The sequence below is a fragment of the Heteronotia binoei genome, chromosome 14, assembly GCF_032191835.1.
Source record: "Heteronotia binoei isolate CCM8104 ecotype False Entrance Well chromosome 14, APGP_CSIRO_Hbin_v1, whole genome shotgun sequence".
Lineage (NCBI taxonomy): Eukaryota > Metazoa > Chordata > Lepidosauria > Squamata > Gekkonidae > Heteronotia > Heteronotia binoei.
Window position 1 is genome coordinate 69634727 of NC_083236.1, and position 19703 is coordinate 69654429.

At 50.9% G+C, this 19703-nt stretch overlaps 3 protein-coding genes across 3 annotated transcripts in view; 1 reads left to right on the plus strand and 2 right to left on the minus strand.

Annotated features, from left to right (window-relative positions):
• The window catches only part of GALNS (galactosamine (N-acetyl)-6-sulfatase), a 98083-nt gene extending 96405 nt beyond the window's left edge, over window positions 1-1678 (minus strand). The window contains 1 exon segment of the mRNA XM_060254243.1: window positions 1520-1678. Within this exon segment, the coding sequence (XP_060110226.1) occupies window positions 1520-1645 (126 nt within the window). The 5' untranslated portion in view covers window positions 1646-1678.
• A 316-nt stretch (window positions 1679-1994) lies between these two features.
• Window positions 1995-6636, plus strand: TRAPPC2L (trafficking protein particle complex subunit 2L). Its single transcript, XM_060254172.1, has 5 exons — window positions 1995-2146; window positions 3438-3610; window positions 4753-4840; window positions 4963-5042; window positions 6454-6636. The coding sequence occupies exons 1-5, from the start codon at window positions 2114-2116 to the stop codon at window positions 6497-6499; spliced, it is 420 nt and encodes a 139-aa protein (XP_060110155.1). The 5' UTR covers window positions 1995-2113; the 3' UTR covers window positions 6500-6636.
• A 1979-nt stretch (window positions 6637-8615) lies between these two features.
• PABPN1L (PABPN1 like, cytoplasmic) overlaps window positions 8616-19703 on the minus strand; it is a 24922-nt gene continuing 13834 nt past the window's right edge. The window contains exons 7-9 of the mRNA XM_060253865.1: window positions 19673-19699; window positions 18173-18318; window positions 8616-10553 (exon numbers count right to left, since the gene is read on the minus strand). Coding sequence (XP_060109848.1) covers window positions 10514-10553; window positions 18173-18318; window positions 19673-19699 — 213 coding nt within the window. The 3' untranslated portion in view covers window positions 8616-10513. The remainder of the gene's footprint in view (window positions 10554-18172; window positions 18319-19672; window positions 19700-19703) is intronic.

Genomic DNA, 19703 nt, shown 5'->3' on the forward strand with positions numbered 1-19703 from the left:
TTCCAGGAATAGACGTCAAGCTGACAGGTCGGTAGTTACCCGGATCCTCTTTTTCCCCCTTCTTGGATAGGGACAACATTCGCCTGCCTCCAATCTTCCGGCACCAAAAATAATAGCCAGAGGCTCAGAAATTACATCTGCAAGCTCTTTTAGAACCCTTGGATGCAATTCATCTAGCCCTGAGGATTTAGTTTCATTTAAAGAAAAGATAGAGGTTTACAAGATAATGCATGGGATGGAGAAAGTAGAGAAAGAAGTCCTTTTCTCCGTTTCTCACAATACAAGAACTCGTGGGCATTCGATGAAATTGCTGAGCAGACAGGTTAAAACGGATAAAAGGAAGTCCTTCTTCACCCAAAGGGTGATTAACATGTGGAATTCACTGCCAAAGGAGGTGGCGGCGGCCACAAGTATAGCCACCTTCAAGAGGGTTTAGATAAAAATATGGAGCACAGGTCCATCAGTGGCTATTAGCCACAGTGTGTTTGTATATATAAAAATTTTTTTGCCACTGTGTGACACAGAGTGTTGGACTGGATGGGCCGTTGGCCTGATCCAACATGGCTTCTCTTATGTTCTTATGTACTACCCCTATGCTGATTCTATGTTGAAACTTCATACCCTCCTTATGTGTTCTGTTTTCGCCATGTTGAGCACCGTTTCCCTCAGAAGAGAAGACTGAGGAAAAGTAGGAATTGAGCAGTTCTGCCCTCCCTTTGTTACCTGTTACAATTTCGCTTTCCTGTGTGTGAGCAGTTAGTGTGAGCTAGCTCACAGTATGGCGCCACGCCCTAGAAGCCATCCCCCCAAGCAGCCAGTTTATCGAAGGGAGCTGATGTCTGCCAGCTGGAGATCAGTTGGCAAGTGGGAGATCTCCAGGCCCCACCTGGAGACTGCCAACCCTGTACACAGAGCTCTACTGCCATTCCAGAAGATCTCCAGGCCCCACCTGGAGACTGGCAACCCCATACACAGAGCTCAACTGCCATTCCAGAAGATCTCCAGGCCCCACCTGGAGACTGGCAACCCCATACACAGAGCTCAACTGCCATTCCAGAAGATCTCCAGGCCCCACCTGGAGACTGGCAACCCCATACACAGAGCTCAACTGCCATTCCAGAAGATCTCCAGGCCCCACCTGGAGACTGGCAACCCCATACACAGAGCTCAACTGCCATTCCAGAAGATCTCCAGGCCCCACCTGGAGACTGGCAACCCCGTACACAGAGCTTAACTGCCATTCCAGAAGATCTCCAGGCCCCACCTGGAGACTGGCAACCCCATACACAGAGCTCAACTGCCATTCCAGAAGATCTCCAGGCCCCACCTGGAGGCTGGCAACCCCATACACAGAGCTCAACTGCCGTTCTAGATCTCCAGGCCCCACCTGGAGGCTGGCAATCCTATTCTGGAAGTGGAGCCTCCACTTCCAGAGGCAGTCTACCTCTGCATGCCCCCTGCAGCCTCCATGCCCTCACCCGCCCCCAGCCTCTCCCGCCGGCCTCCCCGCGGGGCTCACGTCGTCCATCAGCAGCACCACCAGGTTGGGGGGGCTCCCCGTGGCGTTGGCGGCCCCCGCCGGGCTCAGCCCCCCGACTAGGCCGCACAGAGCCAGCAGCAACGGCCACCGCCGCCTCGTCGCCATGGCAACGGGACCAGGCCAGGCGCCAGACCACCGGCAGGGAGGGCGCCTGAAGGAGAGAAAGGGACGAGGAAATACCAAAGGGCTCCGCGGAAGTATTGTGTTTTAAACTTCCGGATCTCGTTCGAACGTGCGGGGCAGCCCATGTAAGGAGACCGGAGGAGGGAATACCATATTAGAGATTTAGAAATGGAAAAAGCAAGAAACGGAGATACAGACAGAATAGCTGTTTCTCCCCTACCTCGTTTCGCGGGATTCTTCCCAGCCCCACGCATGGGGGCGTCCGAATGGAAACCGGAAGTGTTTTTAAAAATGACCCGCTTTACTCCCCTACCTTTGTGGAGGCAGAACAGACTCGAGCACGGCCAAGAAGCGGTTCCGCGTCACGTGAGCCTTTGGGTCACGTGGCCACAACAGCGGCTAGGGCGGCTGCGCGGGAGGGAGAAGAGAGGCAGCCCGCCAGGATCCAAGATGGCGGTTTGCATCGCCGTGATCGCCAAGGAGGTGGGGGAGGGACCCCCGGGGGGAGGGGGCGGCGCCTGGGGAGGGGGCGACGGAGAAACTGGGGGGAGGGGGCGGAGATGCAGAAGGTCCCGCAATTCCCTGGGAAGGGAGACCCGGAGGAGCCCTGCTGGGTCAGCCCAGAGCCCAGTTTCCAGCGGTGGGCAGCCAGATGGGCCCCTGAATTAGGGTTGCCAGCCTCCAGGTGGGGCCTGGAGATCTTCCGCTTTCCCAACTGATCTCCAGCTGGTAGAGATCCAGGGGTGGAATTCTAGCAGGAGCTCCTTTGCATATTAGGCCACACCTCCCTGACGTAGCCAATCCTCCCAAGAGTTTTCGAGGCTCTTTTTTGTAAGCTCTTGGAGGATTGGCTTCATCGGGGGGGGGGGGGGAGGGAAGGGGCTAGTATTCAAAGAAGCTCCTGCTAGAATTCCACCCCTGCCGAGATCAGCTTCCCTGGAGAAAATGAACTCTATGGCATTGAACCCTGCTTGAAGTCACTCCCCTCCTCAAAGCCTGCCCTCTCATGAGAACATCAGAGAAGCCATGTTGGATCAGGCCAATGGCCCATCCAGTCCAACACAGTGGCCAAATAAACCAGGTGCCATCAGGAGGTCCATCAGTAGGCCAGGACACTAGAAGCCCTCCCACTGTTGCCCCCTCCAAGCACCAAGAATACAGAGCATCCCTTGCCCCAGACATAAGAACATAAGAGAAGCTCTGTTGGGTCAGGCCGATGGCCCATCCAGTCCAACACTCTGTGTCACAGAGTGGCCAAAAAACCCAGGCACCACCATCAGTGGGGCCAGGAAACCAGAAGCCCTCCCACTGTTGCCCCACCCCCCAAGCATCAAGAATACAGAGCATCCCTGCCCCAGACAGAGAGTTCCAACAATACGCTGTGGCTAAGAGCCACTGATGGACCTCTGCTCCAGATGTTTATCCAATCCCCTTGTGAAGCTGTCTATGTTTGTAGCCGCCACCGCCTCCTGTGGCGGTGGATTCCATGTGTTAATCATTCTTTGGGTGAAGAAGTACTTCCTTTTATCCGTTTTATCCTGACTGCTCAGCAATTTCATTGAATGCCCACGAGTTCTTGTATTGTGAGAAAGGGAGAAAAGTCCTTCTTTCTCTACCTTCTCTATCCCGTGCAGAATCTTGTAAACCTCGATCGTGTCACCCCGCAGTGGACGTTTCTCTCCTGCACTGAGGTTTATCTGAGATACTGTTGCTTAGAACTAGAAAACCCTCCGGATCCCTTTGCAATGCAGGGGCTTTTTGTTTTTCTCTCTAGAATTATCCGTTGTACATTAAGAGCACCCCAACGGAAAATGAACTCAAGTTCCACTACACCGTGCACACCTCCCTCGACGTTGTGGATGAGAAGATTTCAGCCATGGGGAAGGCTCTTGTGGACCAGAGAGAGCTCTACCTGGGGTTGCTGTACCCAACGGAAGACTACAAAGTGTATCTTGCAGACCTGGCCTGTGTGGGCAGGAGGATCCTTTTTTGGATAGTTCCTTTAGGCGAGGGGTGGCCAAACTTGCTTAACGCAAGAGCCACATAGAATAAATGTCAGATGTCTGAGAGTTGGAAGACATGAACGTCAGATGTCTGAGAGCTGGAAGGAAGGAAAGGAAGGAAGGAGGATTGGGGAAGGCAGAGGTGGAAAGAAAGCAATTTTAACTTAAAAATATGTTCTCCGAGCTGCTGGCTGGCTTGGCTTGGAGAAGTGATTTAAAGAGACAAATGTCTTCTCCAAGCCAGCCAATGGGGTGGGAGGGACTTCAAGAGCCACACAATATGTGTGCAAGAGCCACATGTGGCTCCCAAGCCACCGTTTGGCCAGCCCTGCCTTAGAATGAGAATTTCAGAGGACAGTTGTGCTGGGCTGTAGTAGAAGAGTTCAGGAGCACAATTAGAGACCGACAAGATTTTGTCAAGGGATCTGATGAAGGGAGTGTTCACTCTTGAAGACAGGCACCTGGAACATCTTGTGGGTCTCTGCGTTGCTGCTGGGCTCAGATCTACCTTCAGCATGAGTTAAGACGATCAATATAATTTTTTTTTTCCAGAGGATAGCCATGTTGGTCTGCAGTTGAACAGTTAGATTGAATCCAGGAACAACTTAGAGACCAAGAAGAGTTTCAGGGTATAAGTCTTCAACAGTCTGAGCTCCCTTGGTCAGACACAATAATTGGCCAGACTTCATGGCAGCAAGACAAAACTTGTCTTCATGGCAGCAAGACAGAACTGTGCCGCGGCTCTGCATCTTTCAGAAATTCTGTTCCCAGTTACGTTTAGCATGGAACTAAGCAGTGTTCCTGTCAGCACCCAACTGTTCCAGGGGCTTAATAGCTGACACTGTGTGCAGTTTCTTCAGCCAGCTAGTTAAAGTGCTTGGAATTTAGTGCCGCTGAAGCCCAGAAATCAAAATCAGCAGACATTGTAAGCGCTTTGGCTACATTTGTGCCCATAGAATGGGAACGGGGGAAGAAAGCCAGCTCCCTCCATTTCATCTAAATCCAGTTTCAGCTGGGTAAGCAAGGACACACAATATTTGGCTTCCTACAATCGGCAGCAGATGTATTTCTTGACCAGCTGAGCAGATACGGCTACGTGACAAACTCCAAAGTCAAGTTTGTGATGGTGGTGGATTCCTCCAACACGGCTCTCCGAGACAATGAAATTCGGAGTGTAAGTGGGGGAGGGGGGAGCAGCGCAACGCCTGGGAGATCAGGATGTTGCTTATTTCCACTTGTCCAGGACCAAGAGGCCCCCGTGTGACTGTAACAGCTCAAATGTGTTTCCCCTTTTAGATGTTCCGAAAGCTGCATAATTCTTACACAGATGTCATCTGCAACCCATTTTATAACCCTGGGGACCAAATCCAGTCCAGGTAAGGGGGAAGGGAGCACCTACCTCAGTGTAGTTTGGTGTAGTGGTTAAGTGTGCAGACTCTTATCTGGGAGAACCGAGTTTGATTCCCTACTCCTCTGCTTGCAGCTGCTAGAATGGCTTTGGGTCAGCCAGAGCTCTGGCAGAGGTTGTCCTTGAAAGGGCAGCTGCTGTGAGAGCCCTCTCAGCCCCACCTATCTCACAGGGTGGCTGTTGCAGGGGAGGAAGATAAAGGAGATTGTAGGCCACTCTGAGATTCGGAGGGGAGGCCGGAATATAAATCCAATTCAGGGGTGGCCAACGGTAGCTCTCCAGATGTTTTTTGCCTACAACTTCCATCAGCCCCAGCCAGCATGGCCAATGGCTGGGGCTGATGGGAGTTGAAGGCAAAACAACATCTGGAGAGCTACTGTTGGCCACCCCTGCAATATCTTCTTCTCTTTGAATCTTCCTTGGTCCCTTGCAGCTGACAAAGTCTTGGTTGTCATCTGAAGGCAGACTATTGGATTCCTACCAGTGGGATTTAGCAACATACTTATAAACCTCTGCTGATCCCATGGGTCACGTTTGACCCTGCAAAGAGTGACAGCTGTCTTCGCCGTACCGTGCACATGCTACAGAAACGTGCCAGCCAAAGTGCGGTGGAAGGGGCAAGTATTGGCCTCTGTTTTGCCACACACTGTCCTGAGTGTCTGCACTATTAAATCTTCCTGTGTCCTATGAGGAAAGGCTGAAGGAGCTGGGCATGTTTAGCCTGGAGAGGAGGCGGCTGAGAGGAGATAGGATCACCATCTTCAAGTACTTGAAGGGCTGTCATACAGAGGATGGTGTGGAATTGTTTTATGTGGCCCCAGAAGGTAGGACCAGAACCAGTGGGTTGAAATTAAATCAGAAGAGTTTCTGGCTCAACATTTGAAAGAACTTCCTGACTGTTAGAGCGGTTCCTCAGTGGAAGAGGCTTCCTCGGGAGGTGGTGGGCTCTCCTTCCTTGGAGGTTTTGAAGCAGAGGCTAGATGGCCATCTGACAGCAATGAAGATCCTGTGAATTTAGGGGGAGGCATTTGTGAGTTTCCTGCATTGTGCAGGGAGTTGGACTAGATCAGGGGTGGCCAACGGTAGCCCTCCAGATGTTTTTTGCCTACAACTCCCATCAGCCCCAGCCATTGGCCATGCTGGCTGGGGCTGATGGGAGCTGTAGGCAAAAAACATCTGGAGAGCTACCGTTGGCCACCCCTGGACTAGATGACCCTGGAGGTCCCTTCCAGCTCTATGATTCTGTGATTCCTGCAGCGCCAAGCACATCGCTACTCTGCCCGTGGAGCAGGAACACCTATGGCAGAGACCCCTCTTTTTTCTTGGGAAGTGGGTGTGTCTTTTCTTGCCTCATTAACACTGCCTCTCCTCCTTTCAAGGGCTTTTGACAACATGGTGACGTCCATGATGGTGCAGGTTTGTTGAAGCTCCGTCACCTTCTACATACCCTCTTCTGCCCCAAAAGATCCACCCTTGTACAGTATTGTTTGGTGGTTGTGTGTTGTGTTCTGCTTTCTCAAGCCCTGCCATGCAATGTAAAAATAAACTTATTGAAAGCTGAAGGCTTGTAAGGTTGTGGCCAGATTCATGCCGCACCGTGATGGCTTTTCTACACAGTAAACACACTTCAGATTAGTCCATATCTTTCCTATATCAAATGTGGTCGGGGCAATACTGTATGCATTTCCTTGTCAATAGGATTCAGGTCGAAGCTCAAACAGAGGGCAATGAATGCTGCATGCCCAGAGGCCTGGGATCCAGTGATGAAAGAGCTCCAAAGCAGACTTTAGAAAGGGAAGGTGTGATAATCTGGAATTATCTAAGGCTGATTTCCCACTCCCCTTCCGCCGCTCTCACGTTCCTCTTCTCCGTGGGGCTTCCTTCTGATTTCACACTCTCTGCCCCGGGGCTGCAAGTAACATCGGCGTCTTCCCGCAGCGGACAGAAGCCTCTAAAAACCGGTTTCCGTGTCGCACAAAAACGCCAACGTTACTTGCAGCCCCGGGGCAGAGAGTATGAAATCGGAAGGAAGCCCGCTGAGAAGAGGAACATGAGAGCGGCGGAAGGGGAGTGGGAAATCGGTCAAAGTATATTTGCACCACAGTAGCAACTCACTGATCCAGAAATACATCTTTGTGGAGGAACGTGGAGGGGAGGGACGGTGGCTCAGTGGTAGAGCATCTGCTTGGGAAGCAGAAGGTCCCAGGTTCAATCCCCGGCATCTCCAAAAAAGGGGTCCAGGCAAATAGGTGTGAAAAACCTCAGCTTGAGACCCTGGAGAGCCACTGCCAGTCTGAGAAGACAATACTGACTTTGATGGACCAAGAGTCTGATTCAGTATAAGGCAGCTTCATATGTTCATACATGTTCAACATAACCCAGGAGCTTTAGCAGGAGGAGCCCGGGAACGGCCACAGATCTTTCCAAACTCTCACATGCGGCTTGCGACACATCCTTGTGACCAGGTCTCCCTGCACCGTTCAGAGCAGTCTAGCTGTGTTTTGATACTCCAATAGTCTTTTTCCCTCCACCCAAATGGTCTTCTGTATTCCAGGAGAGTACAAGGAGGGGCTGTGGCTCAGTGGAGGAGCCTCTGCTTGGCATGCAGAAGGTCTCCAAGTTCAATCCCCAGCATCTCCAGTTAAAACCAGTTTGGTGTAGTGGTTAAGAGGACTCTAATCTGGACAAATGGGTTTGATTCCCCACTCCTTCCACATGCAGCTGTTGGGTGATTTTGGGTCCGTCACGGCTCTCTCAGAGCTGTTCTCTGAAGAGCAGTTCTCTCAGTGCTCTCTCAGCCCCACCTGCCTCACAGGGTATCCATTGTGGGAAGAGGAAGGGAAGAAGACGACTTCAGATTTATATCCCACCCTTCTCCCTAAATCAAAGTCTCAGAGCGGCTTACAATTGCCTTTATCTTCTCCCCCCACAACAGACACCCTGTGAAGTGGGTGGGGTTGAGAGGGCTCTCCCAGAAGCTGCCCTTTCAACGACAACTCCTACGAGAGCTATGGCTGACCCAAGGCCATTCCAGCAGGTACAAGTGGAGAAGCGAGGAATCCAACCTGGTTCTCCCAGATAAGAGTCTGCACACTTAACCACTACACCAAACTGAAGGAGATTGTAAACCACTCTGAGACTCCAAGTGAGGAGCTGATACGAATCCAATCTCCTCCTTAAAAGGATCAGGTAGGAGGTGATGGAAAGACCTCTGTGTGTCACCTTGGAGAGCCACTGCCAGTCTGAGTAGACAGTACTGACTTTGAGGGACCAAGGGCCTGATTCAATATAAGGCAGCTTATAAGGCACATGTGTGCAGAAGCCCTTGTGTATATACACCCAATCGTCGTAGGGATGTATGTGCAGGCTGTGTCTCCATGCATGCAGAGCTTTGCGAAGTGTAGCCTCATTCATCAGAGGTTCAGTCCAGCAGGTGCTGCATCTAAGAATTCTGCCCTTCTGGGAGGCTTGCCTTAAGGGAGCTTTTGAAGCGGACAACTCAGTGCAGAGAGACGGGGACAGAAAGCATTTGCATTGCGGGTTTTGTTTAAGCAACAGAATAATTTATTTTGTAAAAAATATTGACATCTTACAAAGACAGCTTTCACAGAAACTGCATTCTCTGTCCGGAGAGGCACAGAACACAGATACTTAAAATTCTCTGCTCTGTCTGAACTTTTTTCCGCTCATTACGGGCCGTGTCTCTCTGCCCCCCTTTCCTGTGCAAGCCCCGTCAAAATTAACCGTGATTCCTAGTCACGCATTTTCACAGGGTTTGCACCAGAACAGCCTTCCAGCCCTTAACCCCCCTCCTCCCTTTTTTTTTCAGTCACTCGGGAATAATTTTTTTTTAGATCGCCAGAGAAATGGTTATTTTTCATCCTGCCCATGAAATCGTCACCCGGCACGCATGCCCCCGTCCTGTGATTCTCGTGCTTGAGCAAAAAGAGTCCTCAGATTAGAATTTGACAGACTTTTTACGTTCATTGGCAGGAAGAGTAAAAAAAAGTGAAGGAAAACTAAAATGGTCAGGAAAAGTGCAGTCCACAAGACAAGGTGGTAAGAAGGGTATTTCCCCTTCTTTTACAAGCTATTAATGGATTTCAGGATACGGGTTTTTCGATCTGGCGAGTTTCCCTTTTAAGGATGCATAAAAATGCATTTGGATTAGCTCTTCTGTCAAGCTTGGGTAGATGGAACATGTGAACAGAAAATGGAGTAGATGAATGTAACAACTAAAAACTCATATTTTACTTGAGGCAACCTTTAAAAAAAGGGGGGGGTTATGACAGGAATGACTGCCCGACATGCATAAAAAGGACAAATGAGATTTCTCCCTCCTCCTCCTCCTCCTCCCAGCTTCCACTGGGCTGGTCCATCTTAGCCTGTATTTCACAGCTCTTTCCAAACTGCAGAGGTGACTTAAGACAAATGCTAAGACTGAGACCCCAGAAGGCAGAGCTCAAAGGAGGAGAGGCAAGAAGCTCACAGTCCCCATGGGCTGCCAGCTGCCAGAAACAACCCCCATGCCATGGCGAAAAGGGGGACAAGCCAGGCATTGCACAAAATGTCAGAGCTGAGTACAGCTACATAGGACCTCCATGCTGCAATCATCATCTGGGTTCCCCAGTTTAACTCTTGTGGCCTGGGCTGGGGAGGTCTGAGAGCCACCACCCCCACCCCATGAGAGGGTTACGGATCTCCAGCCATCTTACTGAACAAAAGATCCCTCAAACGGCGGCCAGGACAGTTAAAGGGGGCTGGCGGTTGAGAGCATGCCCACGCCCTTCCACACAACTGGGAACGGCAATAAGAGAAGAGGATCTAGGGCATATGGACCCTTAAAATGCTCAACATCCCTTCTCTACCCAAAGAGTTGGAGGAGACAGAAGGAATGGAACCAGCTCCAAGGAAGGATTTTGGTCCTTATCAGAAGACGGCCTTCCCTGCACCTCCAGCCCTCCATAATGGCCCTGACCCAGAGAGCAGTGCCAGTATCAGCTGGATCCCAGCAGTGAGCCCGCAAGTGGAAGCAGTTGTGTTTGGCACATCTGGATCCCAGAGTGGGGAATTCAGGCTCCGATGGGGCCTGCTTTCCTCCTCTGCTGTCAAGAGAATTCAAACAGGTCTACCCCCAAATGTGGCCAATCTTGGCAAAAACGAGAGTCAGAAAAGTTATTTCTGTATCCACCTGGCAGGGCAATCCAGGAGTAGCCACGACACCAAGAACAATTGCCTCCCCGCCCCCAAAGGACTCCTTTGCCGAAGTGGCCCATCTTCTTTGCGGCAGCCAAAAGAGGAGCAGAGAACTCCCCACAAATCTCCCCCAAATAATGAATTAAAATAGTCTTTGCTTAGGTCAGTTCTCCAATTTCGGCTCCATCTTTCCCTTGCAAGTTTTGTCCCGTAGCAGTTCCTGGGTCATCTCAGCTCCAACACCTAGTAGGGTACGTACCAATTTGGCATCCTTCCACGGCCCCTGGAGAGGGAGAAAACCCACAGGTGATAACACTGCACACATACGCTCACCTGTGCAGAGGCTTCCTAGTGAGAGTTTGCGGCTTTTCCACACTGTGTTCAAGACTGTGCCTGCTCTACATTTATATGCTTCAAAGGCACCACTGTGGGATTTGTTCCCTAGCACAGAACCAATGCTTCTTCTAAGCCAGGAGTGTCAAATATGCAGCCCCGGAGCCAAATCAGGCCCCCAGAGGGCTCCTATCAGGCCCCTGAGCAACTGGCTGTTGTCTGCTTCCTTCTCTCTTGCTTCCTTCTGCATCACAGCTTGCTTTGCAAGTCTTGCTCAATCACACAGCAGCTACAGAGCAAAACCTCTGTTTTCTCCATTGGCTGAGGCTCCTCCCTTGGGGAGGAAGGCAGAGCTTGTTTTTCCAGGCTCTCTCAATCACACAGCAGAGTTACTGAGCCAAGCCTCTATTTTCTCCATTGGCTGAAGTTTCTCCCTTGGGGAGGAGAGGGGGGAGGAATAGCATGCTTTGCCAAGGTCTCTCAATCACACAGCAGAGCTACTGAGCCAAGCCTCTCTTCTTTCTATTGGCTGAGGTCCCTCCTGGTCCCTGGGAAGGAAGGAAAGAGCCAGAGTTTCCTTCGCCCAGTTCCCTGGATTGTTTTGGGAGAGATACAGAGAAAGCACCTTTAAGAACAATGTGTGCTAATGTTGTAAGCATGTTTTAAGTTTATTTTTTAAAAAATCTTTAATTGGGTTTGTCTGTGTCCTTTATAAAGTTTATATTTCTGCTATCTAATCTTCAATAGGTACACACATGGCCTGGCCAACATGGTCTGGCCCGACAAGGTTTCATTTATGCCAGATCTGGCTTTCACAATGAATGAGTTTGGCACCCCTGAGTAAGCCATAGAGTCTTGTGAACAAAAATTCTGCTTTGTGAGCTGCTGGCATTAAAGTTGTGAGCTTCTGCATAAATGACCTTGCCCTGGGGCCATTTATCCTGAGGTATGACAAAAATGTGTGAGCCAGAGGCTAAAAAACCGTGAGCTAGCTCGCGCTAACTCAGCTTAGAGGGAACCCTGCACAGAACACAACATCCTGAAATGTCACTGCTTTCTGTACCCCACTCCTGTTTGCCCCCCAATTAAACAGGACTCAAGTTCTGAGAGGTGCTTACAGAAGCAAGCCATGCCTGTAATTTCTCAGGAGCCCAGGAGAAATCGGTAGGTAGGAGACTCAGAGCTCTAGACCAGCAGCTCCCAACCTTTTATTTTGGTACGGTGGCCCACAGGCCCAAATTTAATTGGCACGGTGACCCATCCAGGGCTGGACCAAGGATTTATGGCACCCTCAGAAAACTGCGACTCTGGCAGCCATCTTGTTCAGCACTCTGTTTCCTACAGTGGCCAACCAGATGCTTTCAAGAAACTAACCGACATTGCACAAAGGGCACGGCTGCTCAACGATGAACCTCGCGCAAGTGGCATTCTGACATACGTTGCCTTTGCATGCAAAGGTTACATCCCAGCCTTTGACGGCCCTTTCCTCCTCCATTACCCTATTATTTATCTATTTTGCAGATTTATAGTCTGCCTTTCCCATAATGGGCTCAGGGCGGATTACAACATAATGGAACAATTGAAAATCCACCAATAAAACCATTAAAACAGGTTAAAACAAGCAGATGAGACAGCACGGACGGTGTAAGCACATTTTACAGATTAGGACCTAGATGTCATAGGTGTCCTAGATGTCCGAAATGTCAGCCCGATGTCTAACAGTCAGGATGGCAGGTCAGTACAAGGAGGCCAAGCAGATGGTATAGTCAATAAAATGAAGTGAAATGAGGACGCCCGCTTGCCTCAGCCAAAAGCCTGGCAGAACAGCTCCGTTTTACAGGTCCTACAGTATGGTAGTAAATCCGGTAGTGCGTTATCTCCGTGGGGAGCTGATTCCACCAGGTCGGGGCCCAGGCTGAAAAGGCCCTGGCCGTGGTCGAGGCAAGCCAGACATCCTTTGGGCCAGGGATAGTCAGAAAATGTCGACTGGCTGATCGTAATGGCCTCCAGGGCTCATATCTCCCCTAAGATTCTCTCTCGCTCCAGTGACCAGCGGGACACATTTTACTCGATCAGCATGTCTACGCAGTGAAGAAAAAAGCAACGGAAGATGCCGTTTCGAAGGGCAGATCTTGGTTTCCGAAACACTAAAGAGAGCAATGGAAAGGGCAGGGAGAGCTGGTGCACAACTGACTTACAGAAGCTCCGCTTTGGGGTCCCAACCCGCAAGATGGGGAACTTATTTCGAAAGTAAGCGCGAAGCATTTGCCCTTGATTCTCACAGCTCATCCTGACTCCAGATCCCAGGTAGGGCTGCCAATTACCAAGTGGGGGCAGAGGATCCCCTCCCCCAGTGTGGAGGCCTCCCCCCGCTTCAGGATCATCAGAAAGCAGGGGTGGGGGCACTCATTATTCCCTATGGAGACCGATTCTCATAGGGAATAATGGAAAATTGATCCGATGTCTCCTGGCTCCACACCCAAAGCCCCCAGATATTTAAGAACATAAGAGAAGCCATGTTGGATCAGGCCAATGGCCCATCCAGTCCAACACTCTGTGTCACACAGTGGCCAATATAAGTGTGTATGTGTACACACACACACACACTGTGGCTAATAGCCACTGATGGACCTCTGCTCCATATTTTTATCCAATCCCTTCTTAAAGCTGGCTATGCTTGTAGCCGCCACCACCTCCTGTGGCAGTGAATTCCACATGTTAATCACCCTTTGGGTGAAGAAGTACTTCCTTTTATCTGTTCAAACCCGACTGCTCAGCAATTTCATTGAACGCTCACAAGTTCTTGTATTGTGAGAAAAGGAGAAAAGTACTTCTTTCTCTACTTTCTCCATCCCATGCATAAACTTGTAAACCTCTATCATGCCACCCTGCAGACTACGTTTCTCCAAGCTAAAGAGCCCCAAGCGTTTTAACCTTTCTTCATAGGGAAAGTGTTCCAACCCTTGAGTCATTCTAGTTGCCCTGTTCTGCACTTTTTCCAATGCTATAATATCCTTTTTGAGGTGCGGCGACCAGAACTGCACACAGTACTCCAAATGAGACGGCACCATCGATTTATACAGGGGCATTATGATACTGGCTGATCTGTTTTCAGTTCCCTTCCTAATAATTCCCAGCATGGCGTTGGCCTTTTTTATTGCAACCGCACACTGTCTTGACACTTTCAGTGAGTTCTCTACCACGACCCCAAGATCTCTCTCTTGGTCAGTTTCTTGAATTGAACTTGGCAGCCCTCATCCCAGGCCCAACACCAGCTCTTGGATCTGAATGAACACGTAGGGGAAAGAGCGGTTTTCAGCTAATCTGGGGCACGGTCTGAAGACACCTCGGCCGAAAGAGTAACGATGGTGCAGAAGCTGCGGCTCCAGCTCCACGTTTGCTGCCAGGGACATCTGGCACCCGCTCCCTCGAGCCGCGGAGGTGATGCGTTCTCAGGTGGTGCCCTCTCTCCCGCAGCTGCTTCCTTCGGGGGCAAGTCACTGCTCATTTCGGACCATCGAGATGCCAAAGCCGGTGCCCACAGACACAGCCCAGGTGTCCAGCTTCATGCCAGCCTGTGCATCAAAGAGCCTGCTGGCCAGACAGAGGCCCAGGTGACGCTGACACAGCCTGACAACAGCAGAAGCCAGAAGTGGAGTGTGCTTGCCGGGGCACTTTCGCTCTCCGTACCATCGCCCTGGAGTTCCTCAAGATGACAGTACAGCAGGAGGGGTTCTCCCTCCACTCAACCTCCGGTGACAAGCCTTGCTCCCCCGTGTCCACCCAAGACTTGAGCTCCGAGGAGATCTAGCAACTCAGGTATTGCTCTTGCCAGCACCCCAGAACAGCCATGCGTTAACCGGAGCTGAAGTGTGACCTCCTTTCCAAGGGGCTGGGGGAAAAGGGCCACAGATGCAAAGCGAAGGTTTGTCAGGACCCCTTCAGGCCTGCTTTGACCATCAGGCTGCACTGTCAGGTCGTTCCAATAGGTGTTTTTAAAAAACCCATCGCTGCCAAGGTGGCTTGTGAGCTGCCCTGGGTTTGCGCTTCCTGTTTCATGCCTGCCTCGGATTTCAGGAGGTTCAAACGGTATTTCGAAGGTGATTAAGGCCTGCCATGACAGGGGAGTTAATTCCACAGGACAGGAACAGTTCTCCTCTCAGAGGGGTTCCTGATCACAGACCCTTCCATGAAAGTGAAAAGACGGAAAGGGACTGCAAGTGGGGAAAATCGTGGCAGGATTGGACAGTCCCCACCCCCACCCCCAATAAAAAATTCCATGCTACTAAGATACGAAGGAGATGACACCATCTCTGGGACTTCCAGAGAGCTCAGCAACACTTAAGAACATAAGAGAAGCCACGTTAGATCAGGCCAGTGACCCATCCAGTCCAACACTGTGTGTCACACAGTGGCCAAAAAAACCAGGCGCCATCAGGAGGTTCATCAGCGGAGCCAGGACACTAGAAGCCCTCGCACTGTGCCCCTCCCAGGCACCAAAATTCAGAGCATCACTGCCCAGACATAAGAACATCAGAGAAGCCATGGTGGATCAGCCAGTGGCCCCTCCAGTCCAACACTCTGTGTCACACAGTGGCCAAAAAACCCACGTGCCATCAGGAGGTCCACCAGTGGGGCCAAGACACTAGAAGCCCTTCCACTGTGCCCCCCCCAAGCACCAAGAATACAGAGCATCACTGCCTCAGACATAAGAACCTAAGAGAAGCCATGTTGGGTCAGCCAATGGCCCATCCAGTCCAACACTCTGTGTCACACAGTGGCCAAAAACCCAGGTGCCATCAGGAGGTCCATCAGTGGGGCCAGGACACTAGAAGCCCTCCCCCTGTGCCCCCACCAAATACCAAGAACAGAGAGTTCCATCTATACCCTGTGGCTAATAGCCACTGATGGACCTCTGCTCCATATGTTGATCCAATCCCCTCTTGAAGCTGTCTTGAACACTTGAATTTGCTGTCTGCAACACACCTGAATTTATGTGTTGTACATAAATGCCCTGCTCTTATTAGTTCTGCTTCTAGTCCTCTCTCTTGAAGCATTATGGGATACCAACAGTTCTGTTCAATTTCTAGAGGGGAAAGAGGAGCTGTCTCCTGGGGGGGCATAAACTATCTAAAACAGGGGTTTCGAACTCATTTGTTATGAAGGCTGCATCTGGTCCTATATTGGCCGTCTTCTGGTCCTATATTGGACTGCTTCAGTGGGCTCTAACCGGAGGATGTGGACTGGATCCTGGCTGCAGTGAAACCTATCACTTGCCCCCTGGATCCCTGTATCAGGGATTCTCTGGGTGATATTGTCGACTTCTCCCTTTCAACAGGGACCTTCCCAGAGAAACTGAAGGAGGCAGTGGTTTGTCCGGTTTAGAACCATCATTAGACCCTGGGGTCTTGGCCAACTACCGCCCAGTTTCGAATTTACCGTTTCCGGATAAGGTAGTTGAGAAAGTGGTGGCAGAGCAGTTACAGTTTTCCTAGATGAGACATCTGCCTTGGGCCCATTCCAGTCGGCTTTTGCCTGGGCCAAGGTACGGTGACTGTCCTAGTCACTCTCACAGATGACTTAAGATGGCATCTGGATCAAGGCGGGTCAGCACTGCTGATACTTCTTGATCTGTCAGCAGCATTTGACACGGTGATTACGACCTTATGACCTGTCGCTGGAGTTTGGGGGTTGGCCTTACAATGGTTTTCCTCCTTTCTCCGGGGACAAAGGGTGGTGCTTGGCGAGCAGACATCCTTGTGGCATCCACTTGTATGTGGAGTGCCGCAAGGAGCCATTCTCTCACCAATATTATTTAACATCTATATGCGCCCCCTTGCCCAGATCGCCCGAAGTTTTGGGCTGGGTTGCCACCAGTACACTGATGACATCCAGCTCTATCTGTTGATGGGTGGGTGGCTGGCCAGTCGCCGCCCTGACCAGTTGTCCGAGGCATTGGGAGCCGTGGCTGGGTGGTTACAACAGTGCCGGCTGAAGCTGAATCCAGCTAAGACAGAGGCCGTGTACCTGAGTTGGGTATGGGCATCGAACTCCCAGCTTTGGACAGTGCCACATTGGTGCCCAAAAAGGTGAGGAGCTTGGGAGTGACCCTGGATGCCTCCCTTTCCATGGAGGCCCAGATCACGATGGTTCCCATGTCTGCCTTTTGTTATCTTCGGCAGATCAGGCATCTAGCACCATATCTATCCCCCTGGACCTGGCTACAGTGATCCATGCAATGGTCACTCCCAGACTAGACTACTGTAACTCGCTCTATGCTGGCTTAACCTTGAGACTGATCTGAAAACTGCAAAAGGTGCAGAATTCAGCGGCTCGCCTGCTAACTGCACCACCTTACAGGTGGGCATTCAGCCGGCGCTCCACTGTCTGCACTGGCTACCCATCGAGTACCGGATCCGCGTCAAGATTCTAGTGCTAACGTTTAAAGCCTTACGCGGCCTGGGACCAACATACCTGCGGGACCCTCTCTTTCCATATATGCCCAGGAGGTCGTTACGTTCACCCTCCCAACATCTGTTGGCCGTCCCCGGCCCAGAGACGCCCACCTCGCCTCCGCTAGGGCCAGGGCTTTTTCAGTCCTGGCCCCAACCTGGTGGAAACAGCTCCCTATGGAGATCCGGGCCCTACCTGGCTTATTAGCCTTCCATAGGGCCTGTAAAACGGAGCTGTTCGCAAGGCTTTTAGCTGGGGCTGCGGGCGTCTATTCTTGAACTGGTTGGCCTCCCCTGCCAGCGCTGTCATCAGTGCTAGGAAATGGAATAAAAACTGCCATCCCTATGAGATATCGTGATGTGAGATGGCTAGGCTGGGCAATGTGTGATGACATGGTCATCTGAGTGCTGTTGAGTTGTCTGTTTTAAAATGTTTTTATTGTCTTTTATTGTTTTATTATATGTTGTATTCCGCCCTGAGCCCTACAAGGAATGGGCAAAATAGAAATTCACTAAAATAAATAAATAAATACATAAAAAATAAAATCTGGCATAAATGTGATCTTGTCGGGCTGGGCCTTGTGTGTCATAAAATATAATGCAAGTTAAGGGAGACATAAACTTTATAAAGGACACAAACAAACACACACACTCAGCCTAATTCACCTCACTGGCTTGTTGAGCCTCAGCCAACAGAAGGAAGAGAGGCTTGGCTCAGTAGTTCTGCTGTGCGATTGAGAGAGCCTGGCAAAGCTAGCTCTCCTTCCCCCACTTCCTCCCCAAGGGAGGAGCTTTGCTCTGTAGCTCCTGTGCGATTGAGCAAGCCTGGCAAAGCAAGCTGTGATGCAGAAGGAAGCAAGAGAGGGAGAAGGAAGCAGACGACAGTGAGTTGCTCGTGGGCCTAATCTAAGGCTTTTTCTGTAAGGAATAATCATGCACACGCCTCTCTGGTTTTGTTTTGTAGTTAAAACATTATGTATTGGAGGCTGTTGTCACATAGGGTTGCCAACTCTGGGATGCGGAATTTGGGGGTGGAGCCTGGGGAGGAACCTCAGTCGGGTATAATGCCATGGAGTCAGCTGCTTAAAGTTGCCATTTTGAGCTGCAGGGCACTCACCTGTACAGCCTTCCATGCGGCCTTGAACGCGGTCCTCTGCAGAATCCAGCCCGCTGGGGCAGACCCCCTCGGCTGTGGAAACGGCCCCGGTAGCCTCCACGGTCAGTGGTGCTGATGCCGGGCATGTTGGTCCTTTTGGGAAGCACCTGGGAGGATGCAGGGCCAAAGAGGAATCAGCCTGGCGAAACAAGCTTGCAAGACAAGGCCCGGTGGAACTGCCTGCCCCATGGGAGTTGGGGGTCTTCCTAGTTTTAGAGGCAGGTGAATCCACCTTTTCCTCTGAGCATTTGAGGACATGGAAGACTGGATGGTTTGGACAGCAGCATCCTCTAGCTTAATTTTCGTGGTTTTAATGGCTTTGGTTCACTATTGCATTGCTTTGATCTTGGTACTGTAAACTACTCTGAAGGCATTTAAAAGTTCTAAAATGGTATTATGGAGGGGGGTGGAAATTCTAACTTGGTATAATATTAAGGAAGAAGAAGACTGCAGATTTATACCCCGCCTTCTCTCTGAATCAGAGACTCAGAGTGGCTTACAATCTCCTATATCTTCTCCCCCCCCACAAGAGACACCCTGTGAGGTGGGTGGGGTTGGAGAGGGCTTTCACAGCAGCTGCCCTTTCAAGGACAACCCCTGCGAGAGCTTTGGCTAACCCAAGCCATTCCAGCAGGTGCAAGTGGAGGAGTGAGGAATCAAACCCGGTTCTCCCAGATAAGAGAGCTATGGCTGACCCAAGGCCATTTCAGCAGCTGCAAGTGGAGGAGTGGAGAATCAAACCCGGTTCTCCCAGATAAGAGAGCTCTGGCTGACCCAAGGCCATTCCAGCAGCTGCAAGTGGAGGAGTGGGGAATCAAACACAGTTCTCCCAGATAAGAGCCCACACTCTTCACCACTACATCAAAATGGCAGAGGCAGACTCCTGTCTATGGAGCTACAAATTTATATCGATGACACAAAGCTGCCTTTTCAGACTCTTGGCCCATTGAGGCCAGCCTTGTCTCAGTCCTGCAGCTGCTCTCCAGGGTCTCAGGCAGAGGCCTTTCACATCCCCTCCTGCTTGGTTCTTCTAACTGGAGATTCTGGGGATTGAACCTGGGACTGAATGTTATGCAGGGGTTCTTCCACTGAGCCTTGGTTTTTATGTCAATTTAACTGTCATGGTTCCCAGATAAGAGTCGCACACTTCATCACTACACCAAACTGGCCTTCCAGGGGGGTGCTTGCCCTGGAGGGGTGTGTGCCAAATTGAGTAAGGAGTCCATTGTATTCTATGGGACCATAAGATAGAATGGGCCATAAGGAGGTGCCATTTTTTTGTCCCCCCCCCTCAAAAAACATGTAGATCCGGTCCTGCTTGCAGGGCCACATTCCTCAAGGTTCAAGAGAAGACGGGATGGTTTGAGCCCGTTTAAACCAGTGGTGTTGCATTTGCCCCAAGTGACAGAAATAGGCCAGGATCTGGCGCCTAGTTTGCATTGCCCAGTCCTCCGCACCTACCTTGATGATTCTCCCCCGGAAGGTGGTCTCA